Source organism: Filicampus tigris, chromosome 11, assembly GCF_054856515.1.
Source record: "Filicampus tigris isolate MCC_2025a chromosome 11, RoL_Ftig_1.0, whole genome shotgun sequence".
In the NCBI taxonomy this organism is placed as follows: domain Eukaryota; kingdom Metazoa; phylum Chordata; class Actinopteri; order Syngnathiformes; family Syngnathidae; genus Filicampus; species Filicampus tigris.
Genome location: NC_141227.1, coordinates 20,128,346 through 20,144,554, shown reverse-complemented (window position 1 = coordinate 20,144,554; position 16,209 = coordinate 20,128,346). Strand labels below are relative to the sequence as shown.

The 16,209-nt window shown below is 40.9% G+C and overlaps 1 protein-coding gene across 3 annotated transcripts in view; it reads right to left on the bottom strand.

The window, feature by feature from the left end:
• The window catches only part of LOC147140077 (uncharacterized), a 104,244-nt gene that overhangs the window by 76,339 nt on the left and 11,696 nt on the right, over positions 1 to 16,209 (bottom strand). For all 3 annotated transcript variants that reach the window (XM_086044725.1, XM_086044726.1, XM_086044727.1), the window contains exons 4-6: positions 11,816 to 12,036; positions 8,346 to 8,434; positions 6,417 to 6,523 (exon numbers count right to left, since the gene is read on the bottom strand). Coding sequence is in view for 2 of the 3 variants with exons in the window: in XM_086044726.1 (XP_085900852.1) it covers positions 6,417 to 6,523; positions 8,346 to 8,434; positions 11,816 to 11,877 (258 nt within the window). In the remaining variant the exon portion in view is untranslated. The remainder of the gene's footprint in view (positions 1 to 6,416; positions 6,524 to 8,345; positions 8,435 to 11,815; positions 12,037 to 16,209) is intronic.

Sequence of the window (16,209 nt, the reverse complement as noted above, 5' to 3'; positions counted from 1 at the left end):
GGTGGAGAGTGAGGGTGGGGCGGGGGGGGGGGGGGACAGTGGCTGATTTCCCCACAGCCGCCGCACCGATTCCCGGCACGCCACCGGCAGCTGCAGACGAGCCACCGGCGACGAGGAACATCGGGGCCTAATGCGCCGCTTCTTCTGAGAGTTGGGGGGGCCGTGCAGATGTTCGTGGTCGTCATAGCGCCACACTGTCAAGCTTGTCCTCTGATTTGAGGCAATGTTGGGCAATTTTGATGTATTTGCCACCTAAACGGCGACATGATTAAAATGACATTTGGAGCCTGGCTGCTCATCGTGAGCACAATTAGAGAAGACAAGAATACAGCCCCCTCCCCCCCTCACAACCCCCCCCCCCCGGATGGGCGCCATGACGGCACGCTGCGCTTTAACTTTCAAATGTTGCAACCGTCAACAAGTTTGCCAGAATTCCACAGCTCTGACTGATACGCAGTGGTCGGAAGAACAAACACTTTATTACCGTGCTTCATTTGACCCGATTCTGAACTTTACTTGTCCTTTTATTATTCGGTACTACTTGTTACATTTAGTCCCTGCATTTGAAAAGAGACAGCTGTACTCTCTACCACTTACTTTGTAAAAGGATTGTTACTTCATGGACGATGACAATGTAGAAAAGACCTAATTATAGAGCGATAAAGTCAACCGTGATTGCAATATGTGACAAGATTTCAGAGCAAAACTTTGATTTTAGTTGAGCCTTGATATAGGAATAACCTCAAGCTCACAACTTTAGTACATGTACTTATTTACGTTAAGTCCCTATATATATTATTTTAAAAAATCAAAATTGTTGTTGGCTATATCCTACCGATGCGTTGCAGGGCTTTTCCCCGCCGTGACAACGGTGCACTCTAAAGCTAACCCCATTCCACATGGCTGGCTGGCATATCTGGCTTTTTTTTTTCTTTTCACAAATACAATTCCCGTTTTCCTCACTCTTCTGCCTTGATCTGTGTGACGTGTGCACTTACGGCCAACAACGGGGCACTCTAAAGCGGACTAGCAGACTAGCTGAAAAGATGTACTCCAGAGTGCAAGCTAACTAGATGGCTCGTCTGGAATGTATTTCAAAACCAATCTCTAAATTGACTTTACAGGGTCTTGAAGTCCATTTCCGCTTAAAGCGGAAGTCAACCCAAACATTTTTTTCAAGAATATGTTCTATGCAAGACCACTAGTTGAAAGAAGGCATTCTGATAAATATTGCATTTGTGGAAAAAGAGTTAATCCACCCGTTTTTGTCCATCACGGGGGGCGGCCATTTTGTCACTTCTGTCAACTGAAAATCACATCACAACTACTCAGGGCTCAGGGAACGACCAATCACGGCTGACCTGTTTCCTGAAGCTGAGCCGTGATTGGTCGTTACCAGAGCCCTGAGTAGTTGTGATGTCATTTTCTGTCGACAGAAGACAAAATGGCCGCCCCATGAGATGGCTAAAAACGTGTGGATTTGGCTACTTAACTCATATTCCACAAATGCAATACAGAATGCCGTGTTTCAACTAGTGGGCCTGCTGGGAACATATTCTTGAAAAAAATATGATTGGGTTGATTCCCCCCCACCCTTTAAGTGAATAAGATGAATCAATACTTCACCTTCAATACGCCACCTCTGGCCAATAGGACACTCGAGAAGGACCGACTCCCGGATCACACGTGTTGTTACTGCGCGGCCTACGGTGGCTGGCATCTGCACAATAGCAGTGGGAGCTTTTTTTTTTTTTTTTTTTTTTTTTGCTACAGTTTAATCAGCGTGGCACGACTCTAGAGAGCGAGTCTGGATACGTTATCAACCGAGGAGGAAGTTCAAATGAAGCCGGATAAATAAATGAAGGCCTTGATGATTAGCTGTCACATAAGCAATTAAAACGACTGGAAATTATTCATTCCCTTCCCAGGCAGGTGCGGCCGCCGATTGTCGCGGGTAATTGTCAAAATGGAAACAATTTGTTTTGATGAAGCTTCCATATGCTTATGAAACATTCATAAAATAACTCAAAGTCGTCTCCTAATGGAGTCCCGTATAGTATCAAGGGGCTCGTCTTTTTTTTTTTCCGCAGGTATGAAACCGCTTTCATTTACAAGTGGCCACCAGCTGAAAAAAAAAAAAAAAAAAGAAATCATAAAACGCCATCACATTTTTTTTTTTTTTTTGTGTTTTTGGGTGTGTGCAAATTATTAATTGTGACTGTCATGGCCGCCTGACAATCTCAACAAACAGCCGCCTCAGAAAGAAACACACTTGACAGCTCCGGACCCCCAGCAAAATTCCCAGGGTGACTTTGTCCTTGACACATCCTTAATGACGCTCATCTCGACGATTGTAAATACATTATCATATCAGATCACGTCTGTGTTGCAATCATCACCTCCATTTCCTTTTTAATTAAACAGCAGCGATGACACCACATCTGTCAGAAAGGGAAGTGAGACTTTTTTTGAAAATCGGTGTGAACTCGCGGCAAACAATAGAGAGGAGAGGGGGGGGGGGTGTGGAGGGTAGAAAAAAAAAAAATGCCGTTTGAAAAATAACACGCTCCGTCTCCTCCTTGCCCCCTCGTCGTCTTGTGCTTCCGTCTCGTCTCTCTCACCCCCGTCTCTTCTGCCGCCACTTGAAAGGCAGGGTAATGAGACAGCTCGAGAGCGAGGCGAGGTGTCCGTCGAGCATCAGTTGCGCGCGTGCAGAAGTGAAAATTTACTGCGAAGGAGATGGCGGCGGCGGCGGCGTCAATTCATTTTCATTCAGATTAGCGTGCGTTTTATGCCGGCCACAAAAACATTTGGCCCTCGCGCAGGGTTTTTTTTTTTTTTTTTTTTTTCAGGTGTCATTATTTGCCAGATTCCGTTATTAACCCTTTGTAATCTGTGCTGGCCATTTGCGTTGACGTCACTTGCTTTTCTGTGACATTGTACTTCTGTTAATGCAAATGTAATAACATTTGCCAAGGTTGGACATTTGTGTCAGATTTTGTCATTTCCAACTTCAGTTCTTTAAACACACTAATCATAGAATAGTTACATTGCATTATACCTTACAGCTCTATAAAGGCCCAAATCGCTTTTTCATTTTAGTCATCATTTGAAGGTTTTTTTTTTTTAGCTTTGAATGTTTTCTAACAGATTCCACCAATTTTCAATTTTTGGACAAAAGAATAATGTTATTTATTTATTTATTTACTGTCTATTTATTTATTTATTATTTATGTGTATATTTATTTACTTGTTTACTTATTTTTACACCAAATAGCATCTCAAAAAATAGGTAGCTCTCCAAGTACCAACATAAAGACCAACATTAATAGCGGAGTTGACCTTTCATAAGCATATTTAATATTACCATGTGGCACTGCTGTAAAATATAGTCAAAATAAAAACGATATACAACTAACGATTCCATTAAAATGTAGTGCACATTAAAGTTCAAATGTGCCTGAATAAATGTTTGTCAAGAAATGCAAGTGTACCCTACTGGATTAAAAACGATGCTGTAACATTAAATAGTTGTACTGGCATTACATTTTAAGAAAATCTGGTTTACTGCACCACAAAGAAGGAAAGGAATAAGGAAAAAAAAAAAAAACATTTTAATTGAATTGAAAGCTCCTTCTGCTGGCTGTCGAAAGACTGTACAAATTAGTAATATAAGAAAAATAATATAGTACTGACAATATATAAACATTTCACTTTTGAGATTAAGCGGCTCATTGTGCAGACAAACTGTATATTTTACACTTATGATAAGAACCGATGTTAATTTCAAACTTAAAACCATTAAAAAAAAAAATCTTAAAAATTACAGTCTCAAGACGGAACAAGCAGTAAAACCGAACAAGTCCTGATGGTTACGCCGTTAACGCGTCACGGCCGCTTTAAACAAGCCGCAGCTACATGACATATGACGCCACTTAACGGGCCCGAATACGACAGACGACAGGAATTAAACCTCCGACTATCTTCGCTGGGCCATTATTCAGCAGGCCGGTAAATAAAATCCTGCAGTTTAAATCTATGCAAAACATATTTCCCCTCCCATGTGTGTTTATAGCACCTACTTACATGCTCTTGCTGCCATTATGAAAATAACGCCTGTGCTGCTTGTTGCCGTTGACAACGTACTGAGGATAATCAGGGCCGTGCTGAAAAAGTCGAAACATTATTATGTTAGCGAGGGCAAAGTTTGAACGTGTTCATGATCGCGGCAAACCGATCGCAACGTAATAATAGCGAAGAATCGCCAACACTGTAATGACGCCATCGCAACGCAGAAATATTTGGAATCAAATTCATCTAATTTGATGACTTTTTTTCTCGCGATGTGGATTGAAAAGAAAAAGGCCATCCTAAATGTATTTGATATTCTTTCCAAACGTTTAAACTTGGGCTATAATGGGCTAGTTTGACACAACGTAACAGGAAGATTTCCGCTACAAACAAGTACAAACACAGTCTAAAAATGGTTGGGTTAAAAATAACACTATTTTGGGTCAAAGATGGACCGATCCACTACTTGAGTCAATTTGACCCAACTTTCTACCCCAAAAATGAGTAGTTTTGTCCAAAACAGACCATTTTTTTTGTTTTGTACAAAGCAATGCAAAAAGGTGGGTCAAATTGACCCAATTAGTGGATCGGTCCACTTTTGACGCAAAATGGTGCTATTTTTAACCCAACAGTTATTAGGCTGCATGTACTCATCATGAAGATATTTTGAAAAAGTTTCTGATGTTGAACTCCCCCCCCGTCAGCCCTTCTATCAAATCTCCTTCAAAAAAAAAGTCAGCATTATGAAATAAAGAGCGCTCCCACTGGCGCGACCATAAAGGGCGCGCCTCGGACTGCCAAGTCAGCGCTTTTGACAGGATAAGACCATGCTAACCTATTGAAAAAGGCTTGAGCCACACAGCCCAAATCGGCACATGCACACAATATGCTGCTGGTGGAGCCAGCGCGGCAGCTTAGCAGTCTTAACAGAGAATGCGCCACTTATCATCATCGGCATCCAGCGCCCACAACACTCCAGCATGAAGAGGCTCTCGCGCTAAGCCGGTTAAAATAACACGAGACAATGCATCAACAACGGCTTGCTCTTCCCGTTTGATGCCTGCTTAATTCCGACGCCACAATGGCCACCCCCCCACCCCTCCCCCGGCCCCCAACACGAGCCCAATCCCGTTCTGGTGCTCGACCAGAGGACCGGCGTGAGGCGCCGTCCATCTCCCCTTCACATCAGAGGCAGCCGCAGGAGCCCCCTGATACTGTGTGGGCCCGGCTGATAAAGGCCTTATTTCAGGGTCTTCCAGTGAGGGGGCCGGATTCAACTCCCCGAGCAGGGGTACGGTTAAGGCGGGATGCTGGAATAGTGCGCTCGCAGCTCAAACGCAGGCGGGCTAAAAGCAGTCTTGTAGAAAAGTACCTGAACGCCATACTTGAGTACAAGTACTTTAACCCATTAAGGCCTAAAGCGCCTGGCACAACAGCTGCCCAAAACCGTCGGTCGCCTTTGGAATTTCCCTTGAAAACCTGAAGTTCTCCCAGAAATTCAACACTTACAAAATGATTAATATCTCAGCCCCTGTAGCAGACACAAACACAATTCCAAAAGAATTAAAGAGCTGAGACATGTGGCTTTCACAAAGGCAGAATTGATTATTATTTACGGTTTCGATCGAAGATGTAAAAATAACGTGTCAGTGCAAGAGAAGCACTATTTTAAGCCCGTTTTTAGCCATCTCAGGGGGTGGCCATTTTGTCACTTTTGTCGACTGAAAATAACATCACAGCTGCTCAGGGGTCAGACAACGACCAATCACGGCTCACCTATTTTCTGAGGCTGAGCTATGATTGGTCGTTACCTGACCCCTGAGGGTCTGTGATGTCATTTTCAGTCGACAAAAGTGACAAAATGGCCGCCCCCCAAAGATGCCTAAAAACAGGTGGATTTTAACTGCAAAGTCTAAAGTTCTGTTTGACAAACGAATTTTCTCCACTTTCTGGACAGAAACCGGTGTTTTTCATGAACGCAATCCATGTTTGACTGCTGACTACTTAAGATCGAAAAAGGAAGGAACAAACAAAATGCTTTAAAATGGCTGGAAGTATGGAGAACGCTGCTTTACATGAAGTATTTGCACTCGGTTACATTACAGTACAGTCAAAAATGTAGTGTGGGAAGGCGGACGGGAGTGGCCGGACAGGCGGAAAGACACTGATAAGCCCGCGCCGTGCATATGACGCCTTTAAGATGGAAAATTGGACAGTTTCAAAGTTCAATCTCTTTCCCCCCCACTTTTCCTGGGCGAGCTGACACATGAGTGAGGTCCCATTACCGCAGCCGGGCCCCCGAAACGATAGCCATTGACCAGGCGGACCCTCGTCAGGCTCTTTACCTTGAGACTCGTCCACCGCTTGACACGACCTTTGAACCCAGGCAGCGCAGCTGTCAAATGTCTCTCCCCCATTCTGTCACTCTCACTTTTGGAGACACACACGAGTGCTGGAAACAAACACGCACACGGAGGATTTTGTTACATCCGAGTTTAAGTTACATGTTTTGTTTTGTTTTTTTTTAATCACGATTTAGGAAAAGTTCACACCAAATGTGTTTGCCGCTGAACTTTTTCTAGTGTTGCAGCGTATGGGGAAAAGAAATCTGTGCAATTTTGGTGCAGATGTGAATAAAGTAAATTCAATTGTTCGGTTCAAACTTAAGGGTGCAGAAATAAAATCAAAGTTTTGCAAAGCAAAATACATCTTCAAGAAATATGTACAATTTATGATGGCGTCTTATGAATCAGGGGTTTTTTTTCGTTAAATGTTCAGAATTTGTCTTACTTGACCACAAAATCATGCTTGAATGTTAATGGCAAAATCTGCAGGCCTTTTCTTAACACGTTTTATTGTAATAAGACTAAAAGAAAAAAAAAAGAATACAAATATCAATGTTACAAATACAATTATGAAAGAAAACATAGAAACAATTAAGAAATTCTAATGTAAGAATAAATAAAACGAGCAATGGAGGCCCTGTGATGCCCTCACATGTGGGCAAGAAGAGCCACAGTCGCCAAATACGCTTTCTGACTTTTATTGAATTGGACAAATAAACGCACAGATGCAAAATGAGAAAACTCAAACCACTCCTGACATCACAGACAAGGCCACGCCCCTTAAAGGTGCACAGCCAACACGTACAGTATTTATACTTGATACAATTGGTTTATTTCTTTATATTCTCTTCTATTATATTTTTATACAACAGTAGTGTTGTGAAACAAATAGCCCATAAACAATTTTTGTCGTTTTGGGGTTCAAATCGAATTTCAATCCATTTCATAAGGGAAAATGGATTTGAAATAAATAGTAAAAGTACATTTAGTTTTAAGTTTGATCACAGAACATGTCAAACCAGTCATCATTTTTCTTGGAATGTTTTTCTTCAAGTATTTTTTATTTTTTCCTTTGATGTAAAATGTACTTTTTTTTCTTGCAACATTATGAGTTTTTAGATTATTTTCCTCCTGTCAGAGGCCAACTTTTTACTCATTGCCATTTTCCCCCCTCGTGACACCGAGACTATTCTCCTAACATCCTTTGTTGTTTGTTCATCTTTTCTCCTGAAACAGTTGTCCTTATCATAACATTACACCCTTTAATAGTTTTTCCTCCTTTTCTCAAAATGACTTCTTTCTGTAAAAAAAAAAAGATGTTACTCGTGTCGTAATCGGACTGTCATTTTTCTCTCGTAACCTTAATACGTGATTCTCTTAGTAGTCCAACTTTCAAAAATGATAATCCAACTCCCATCACAAGATGCCGACACGAGTAAGGCCCCATGAACATCAGACCCCAAACAACGCCCACTTTTGTTTTTGCTAAATTTTCAACATTTCCCGACATTTTGGCCTACACACCGCATGAATTCCAACAAGAAAATTCCAACGTAGGCGCGTATTGTGTGTTTAAGGTGTGTTTCTCTAGGCCTTGGCAGAGGTCTGCGCTCTACTTTCACGCCTCGTGTTGCAAATCTACATTCGGTTGGCACATATGTGAACGCATTCTAAAATAATCAAACATGCATATGGATGGGCCTTCTTTTTTTTTTTTTTTTTGCGTGTGTGTGCGTTCATGAATACTACATCTTGTATGCATTACACGCAATAGCAAGAGAGGAAGAGAATCATCTAGAATTAGTAACATTTTCACCGGTGAGAAAATAAGGGGGAAAAAAAAAAAAAAAAAAATCAACATGAATATGATTGTTGATATGAAATCTACATGTGTGCGATTGTGTTGTGCTGTGTGTGTTTGAGGCTCACTTTGCAAAATGCTGTCGGCGGGAATTGACTGTGACAGGAGCACCACCAACTGGTCAGGAGCCGCCTCTCCACCCTTCCCGTCTGCTCGCCTGTGATGTGCAACTGGGAGATTAGTCACATGCATCCACTTGCAACCTCTACATTTAAACAGTCTTGATTTATTCTTAGTGTGATCTGAAAAACAAGCAAGGTTCTTTCTCTTCTTTTTTTTTTTCTACCTCTCTCTCTCTCTCTCTCTCTTTCTCTTCTTCTTCACCTCAAAACCCCCTCGGTGAGGTTGAATTCACGGTATCCATCATCATGCATCTTTAATGACGTCAGGCCAGGAGCATGGGGTAAAATCACAGTGGTGGCCCGAGGCTAAAACCAGCTAAAATGAGGTTCCTCTTACCCCCTTCCCACGCAGGCAAGAGCTCGCGCGCGGGGCCGAGAGGGAGGGTACGGCGTGCCCATCGATCGCCGGGGCGGCTCGGCGGCTGGCAAGCCATTCGGATGGCCTGATGGATACATTTGGGCCATTAAAAAAAAATAATAATAATAAATAAAAAAATCTGAATCGGTACAACGGTGGGGTCCGAGCCAGGAGCCGCCGAGACAGAAGGGTGACAAACGACGGACGCCTTGATTTATGCGACATTGTGCACGACTGGCTAGAGGACAATCTCCCCTCACCATCTTTTGGTTTTACTCTAAGAGGCCTTTGGAGACCTTCACACAGACGTGCAGAGAGAGAGAGAGAGAGAGGGAGAGGGAGAAAAAAAAAAAAAAAAAAAGATACAATCTGCCTAATTCAAAACACTTGTCAGACAGGGAGGTTATATGAACTCCTATTAGGGCGACACTGAGTGTAAAGTCAGTAATGCCAGAATAAAGTCAAATTATAAAACAATATGAGAATGTGACAGACGAGTTAGAATCGTGGAAGAAAAGCCACAGTGGTACCCTAACTAGAACAAATTTTCCACTACATTGCTTTGTTTTTAATTCTTGAAAAAAACATTTGTGACAAAAACAAAAGATTGCCTAGGATTCTTGGATTGGATGTGTGCCTGTAAGGGGCGTGGCCTATTGGGTGAAGTTGGGTTGGCCGGTTACTTCTCCAAACGACGACAGTTTTTCTCGTATTGTATTTCTCCTCAAATCTTTTCTCTCCTAATTTTGTAACCTGAATTTTTTTTCCTTTTAGCGTTAAGAGTTGATTTTTCTTGATATTATCCGTGCATACTCACATTATGATGACTTAATAATCCTAATAATCGAACTATGTCCTCATAACATTACAACGTTATTCTCAGGACATTCAGTTTTTTTTCCCGGACCTAACAACATAAAGGCATGGCATTATAGAAAAGTGAAATTATCACAAATTATTCGGAGAACTTTGCAGACTAAATTCATAACTATAGGAGGAAAATATGAGACAAAAGTCGTAGCTTTAAGAGACAAAAAGTCATAATTACTCGAGTTGTCACGATCCAATCATGCGATTGGAAATCGGGGCGGATCACGTGACTTTCGGATGATCGGCAAAGGTGGGCATTTTACAAAATTTTGCTGATCCGTGATCCGTCAGCAGCCTGGTTAGGCGTCTGTCATTCGTCTGTCCGTCATTTCTCAAACCGAACCATATTGTTATCATTAGTTGGTCAGTCTGTCAGTTAAGTCGGTCAGTTAGTCCCTCAGAAGTCCGTCGGTCCGTCAGTCGGTCGGTCCGTCCGTCCGTCCGCCCGTCCGTCCACCCCCCAAAAATCGCCAGCAAAACAGTCGTCTGTCCGACACGGTTAGTGACTTCTGACTTTTATTTCATGACGTCACTACTTTAATATCATAAGCTAACATCTTTTTTCCGCAAGAGTGCAAATTTTATACTCTTTACCTTGTTAGGATGTGCTACTTTTCATAACATTATAACCTTTTTCTCGTAATGCAACCACTTTATTCTTGTAATATTTTGCCGTTTGTGTGGGAATTTTGATGTTTACTTTCTTTAATTGTAATTTTTTTTTTCCTTACTAAGAACTGGTTCCTTGTAATATTACGACCCCGACATTACGACAAGTTAATTCTCATCTTTTGTTTTTTGTTTTGTAATGTTACAACATTTTTGTTTGCAACGCGACTGAGTCTTTTCTCGTAATATGACTCCTTTATTCTCGTATGAGAACTTTTCGCCTCGATATTACAACTTTTTGAGTGATTTTTTTTTCTCATAACATTGCAACTTTCTTCACAATATGAATACTTTATTCTCGAAACTTTGCAACAATTTTTGTCTTGATGTGATAACTAATTTGTGTAAGGACTCTTTACTCTATTTACGCAGTACGATTTTCCTTCCCTGATACTATTAAAAAAGATATACAGTACCGGTATATAATTTTTTTTTTTACAAAACACCCAAAATTATTCAAAAGACGCTGATAAATATGTCAACATATGTCTTCCACGGGAAACAGGGGATAATGGGACGACAATCTCAAAAATATGAAATGGTGGGAAAAAAAAGTAAATCCTGCCAATATGCAGGGGTCGATTGTCGTTTTAAGTTGTACTATCTACTTTAATACTAGTAATATCTAGTCTACTGCAACTATAGTGCAATGTGAGTGGGAATAGTACGATTTTTTTTGCAGATTCGGAACGATATGCTGGAACAAACATAACCAAGCATAGCACCTTAATAATATTAAAATATTGACTGAGTTGATTTTGTGAAAATAATGTACAAAATGTGTTCTTGCATTTCATATTGTTTTCTTCTTAAGTAGTTTTGTGCCACCCTTGAATAGTCATTTTTATGCAAGAGCATGTATTTTGTCCATATTCCAAATAGTATTTTTGTCATATATCTACTTAACATGTCTTGTGTGGGCCCCCCACCCCCAAGTAGCACTGATGAAAAATGGTGGTTCCCTTTAGAAGTTGCCCATCCCTGAATTATGATATTCTTCTCTCAACATTACTCCTTTACTCTGGCAATGTATTTTCTTCATTCTCATGACATTGCAACCGTTTTGTTCCTAATGTAGCATTTATTTATTTATATATCACAACATTTTCTCATAGTATTATGACTTTTTTTTTAACTATAAAATTACAAATGTATTCTTGCGATCAAGACTTTATTACCCTTGTAATTTTACCACGCTATTTTTTTTAAAAAACATATTTACTTTGGAGCGTTGCCCTTCTACGCCTTCATATGCTGCAGCTTTGGCCTTCACAGCATAATTGTATTAATCAGAGCACATGTTGAATGTGAACTGGGAGGGAAAAAAAAAAAAAAAAGGAGTATTTTCGCATGGTAGAAAAGGGACGTGGACTTAAGCTCTGTGCAATTACATACAGTGACCCTGGAACAAATAAGTCAAATATAGCTCAGGGCCAAATAGCATTTCATGTCGCGGGGCGAGCCAAACAAAAGAGTGAGCAATAAAATGAAAAAAAAAAAAAAAGCCTGCATATCTCACAGCATTTGGAAGTTGTTTCCTGTAAAAAAGTGGATGATCGCGCAAGTGTGGCTTGGAAACATCTTTCAGTTGCCGAGCCCCCAGCCTTGACCCGGCGGGTCAAAGCCAGTCAGGCTCTTCCTGTCTGCGGCTTTTCCCAGGATCCCCTGCCTGTCGGCGTGTCAGCACCTCTGCTGTCTCCTCACCAGCTCAGGATGTTGCTTTTGCCTTCCAAGAGTTTCCTGAAACCGGAGGAAAAGAAAGAAAGAAAAAAAAAAAAAGATTGGTTTCTATTCCGTGCGAGAGGGGGTCAGCTGGTGCGCTAAAAAAAAAAAAAAGAAAGAAGAAACGCCATTTAAAAAAATGTCCGTTTTGTATATTTGACTCAATTTTACAAAGCGGCTGGCCTCTGACTGGCGTCTATTTGTGGATGTGAGGATGCATTAGCCTGTGGGGAATGAGAAGTGCATCGAGAGAAGAGGGTAAACACTCCAGTCCCGCCTTCTCTTTCGGTCTTTTTCCCACACTGCATTTTTTTTTTTTTTTTTGGAAACTGCAAAAATAGATGATTTTCCTGGAGCATTGCATGGATGTTTTCAATTAAGACGCGGGGTCATTTGCCTAATTAGAGGGCGTGATGGACAGCGCAGAAATGGGCCACACAGCATTTCAAGTTGCCTTGCGCAGGTAGGCCGCATGACAAGGTTGCACCCCTGGCTACAGACGTCCTGATTACTTTCTTGTCTCCATGGCATTTTTTTTTCGCACGCCCAAAGCCAAGAAAGACACAAAACGGCTTACTTTACGCTCAGTTTGCTTGACTTCCTGACTTTTTTCGTACCCATGCGGCTTTTTTCTTGCAATGTTTTTTTTTTTTTTTTGCAACATTATATAATTTGATGTTATTCTCGCGATAATACAACTTTTTCCCCATGACGCTCGTATTCTCGGAACGTGGCGATTATTTTCTCAGTAACATTACGAAATTTTTCTCATACCACTATGACTTTTTCTTGTACGGTTTGACTCTTAACTCATTCACTGTCAGATATTTTCAGACCCTCTTTTACCCTAACGTTTGAAAAAAATATAACTAAGTTCCGGGGACTGAATGGCTGGACTGTGAAGTCAATTTGCCAATGGCAGTGAATGATTTAAAGATTTGGGGGTTTTTTTTCGTAACATGGTTATTTTTTTGTATGACTGAGGTTTTTCTCGTAACATTACAACTTTTTTTTTATAACGTTAGGTTTTTTGGGGTGATTTTCAAACTTTTTTTATCGTAATATTACTGTTATACAGTCATAAATACGATTTTTATTGATAGGACGGTTATTTGTATCTGACGTTTTTCTCATAACATTAAAACCTTTTCCTTGTAATATGTTTTTTGTTTGAGGCTTTGCATCTTAATGATGTTTTCTTGGAACTTTACGAGATTTTATTCATATAATACAACTTTTTTTTCCGTTTTTCCATGTTTTTTTCTCATAACATTATTTTATCCTCATATCATAACTACAGTTTACGCAAGATATTACAACATTTTCCCATACCATTGTGACTTTTTTTAAATGATACATTCTGACTCCCCCCCACCAGAATTTAGCAACGTTACTCTCAAAATGACTTTGTTGTCATATAACCTTCATGCTAGTGAAATGGTTATTTTGTTTGGTAACATTGCTCATACCATTATGATTATTTTCTCATATCATTATGCCTTTTTTCCCCATGGTATGATTCCATCACTCAAAACATGACCAATATTCATAACATTTAAACTTTTTTTCCTCATAATATTACAACATTTTCCTAGTAACATCATATGTGTTTTCTCGTAAAATTGCAACCGTTTTCTCATTATGATTTTTTTTATCACAATGACTCCTTTCGTCAACTGATTACCCTTAACATATTCTTGCAAGGTGTCCGTTATTCTCTCAACAATACATTATTTTTCATAACATTACGACTTAATTCTCATCACATGGCTTTTTTTTTCAACTTTTGTAATGTGACAACTTAGTTTTGTATTATTATGACGTTGATAACGTAATATTATCACTTTTTTTTCCCCACCATTGTGCAGGTAGTCTACAATGACAAGGTTGCACCCCTGGCTACAGATGTCCTGATTACGTTCTTGTCTCCAGCCTCAAATGGCATTTTACCATGCCGAAAGCTAAGAATGCCAAAAATGGTGTGCTTTACGCTAAATTAAAAAAAAAAAAAAAAAAAGCACAATTTCATAATCAGTCTCAAGTTAGCATGCACCTTTGTCTCAACTTTTTGGATACCAAGTCTGTCATGGACGCTTGAAAAAAACATCCTCCCCGGCCCCTGCAGTCAAGCAGTACACCCGTAAGTCCTATTCCCCCGCCGAGCAGCCCAAAGTGTACGTGTGTATAAATGGAAGGCCTGTCATTTCACATTCATTAAAAGTGAAGTTCCAAAATTAATAATGTAAAAATATGGGTTTTAATTAGTCTTCTATTCTGCCCAATGTACTTAAATTGGATCATCCGGTCCCCGATGCCCTTTCACTTAATAAAGAATTAGCCTGTGATGTTCTCAGCTTGACAGGTAGGATAAAGTGGAGGGGGGGGAAATGGCGGCTGTTATATAAAGGATATATCCGTTTGTACGTAATTTGCAGCTTAGTCAATTTGACAGTGGGGGGAGGCGCCCGGCCATGGATCCCGTGCAGGTTTAATGCATTTCTATCATGTTATGGCGTGACCACGCCATTGCCTTGCCAAATAATTAGTGACATTAATCCAATTTGATTGGCCATCTCCGGCAAGCTGAGCTGCGCCTCCATAGACAAGGTGGCGGCAAAGTGCTTTTTAGAAGGCCGCGTGACAATACGCTCACTTCGAACGCAAAGGCCAGCATGATTAGCGTTAGGGAGGCCGTGCATTTTATTTTGGGGCTTGGCATAATTTTCGCACTTTGTGCTTGGAACATGAACTTTTCTTTTCATTGTGGGAGTTACTGTCGTAACACGGTGACGTCTTTGTTGACTGGTGGTGCGCATGTCTTCGATAAAAGACGATTCCATATGTATCGCGATACAATTCAAAGACGAATGATTTGAAAAAGGATCGATTCGAATCGGTGGGATTTCGATTTGATACGGTCCGGCTCAGTTTAAGAAGGTATGATGCAATGAGTTTCTTGCCATTTTACAATGTGAATGAAGTTGTCGGTGCTGTAAATGTGGAATTTCTTCATATTTTTAAAAAGGATTTTTACACTATAAATGCAAGTCAATTTTTTTTGTGTTTTAATCATAAACCTCAACTGAGAGTAACAAAGAGCTTGAAGCAAGCAACCTTTCCCTCATTTTGAGGACTGTGCGAGTCTTCTTTTAATTTCCTCAAAGTGATTTTATTAGACTTTCCCATCTTTTACCAGTGAGAGTGGGAAGAGGCGCAAAGAAATACTTTAAAAAGTATTTTAAGAAGTTTAGCTGTGTTTTAAGTAGGTATGTTGGAATGTTGGATACCACTTTTTGTCAGACTGATACCAGAATGACTATTCACTCTGAGTACTACTCAACGACAGGGGTGGGGTGAACATCGGGAATTTCGGGAAAATATAGGAATTTTCCCGAACGGCCGGTATATTTACATGTCGGTCCGCCCCAATGCCCGTCAACGATTACATTTCAGCATGTGACGGCCGTACCCCGTCGCAGACTACGTTTTGTTCGGCGCATGAACGACAACTTTTCAGCGCCTGACGGCCGCCCAACACCCCCGCCCGTGCGTTCTATCTATACGTTATTGCTCTAATATTATTATTATTTTAGTTTTTGGCACTAATAGGCCTTTTTATGTTGTAGTTTTGTCCACTATGACACTATTATATAATCCACAAAGGCAGTTTTCCAAACATTTTTGGACATAACTCCCAAGTCCTTTTCAGACACTTATTTATAAACTATACATGAGACTGGACACTCACATGAGACGGTTTAGATGAAATAACATCTTTGACTGGTGGACACAAAGCTTTGTGCATCTTTAAGGTTAAAGACGGGCGGGTTGGCGTCGGGGGGTTGAAAGGAGGCTTCGGTTGATAGCATATGGCATCCATGAGTGATCCGTACATGCGTGGCCATATAGCGCCGTTTGTGTGCGCCTGAGTGGGTGTTGTCGCGCTATTCGCAGGCAACGAGCCCAGACAGCCCTCGCCAGCCTCTTCCTGGTTTCTCCCGCTCCCCTCGCGCGGGACAGGCACAGCTGTCAGATCAAAATCAATCGCATTTTAAAGGACGTGCGAGCTAAATATTTCATTCTTGCCTTGGGAACCAATTAAGTGCTACATATGAAGTCAGGAGGACTGGTTGAGCCGCAGTCGTACTGGTGCGTACCAGCTGCTCCATTGCTTACACCCGGACCCCCCCC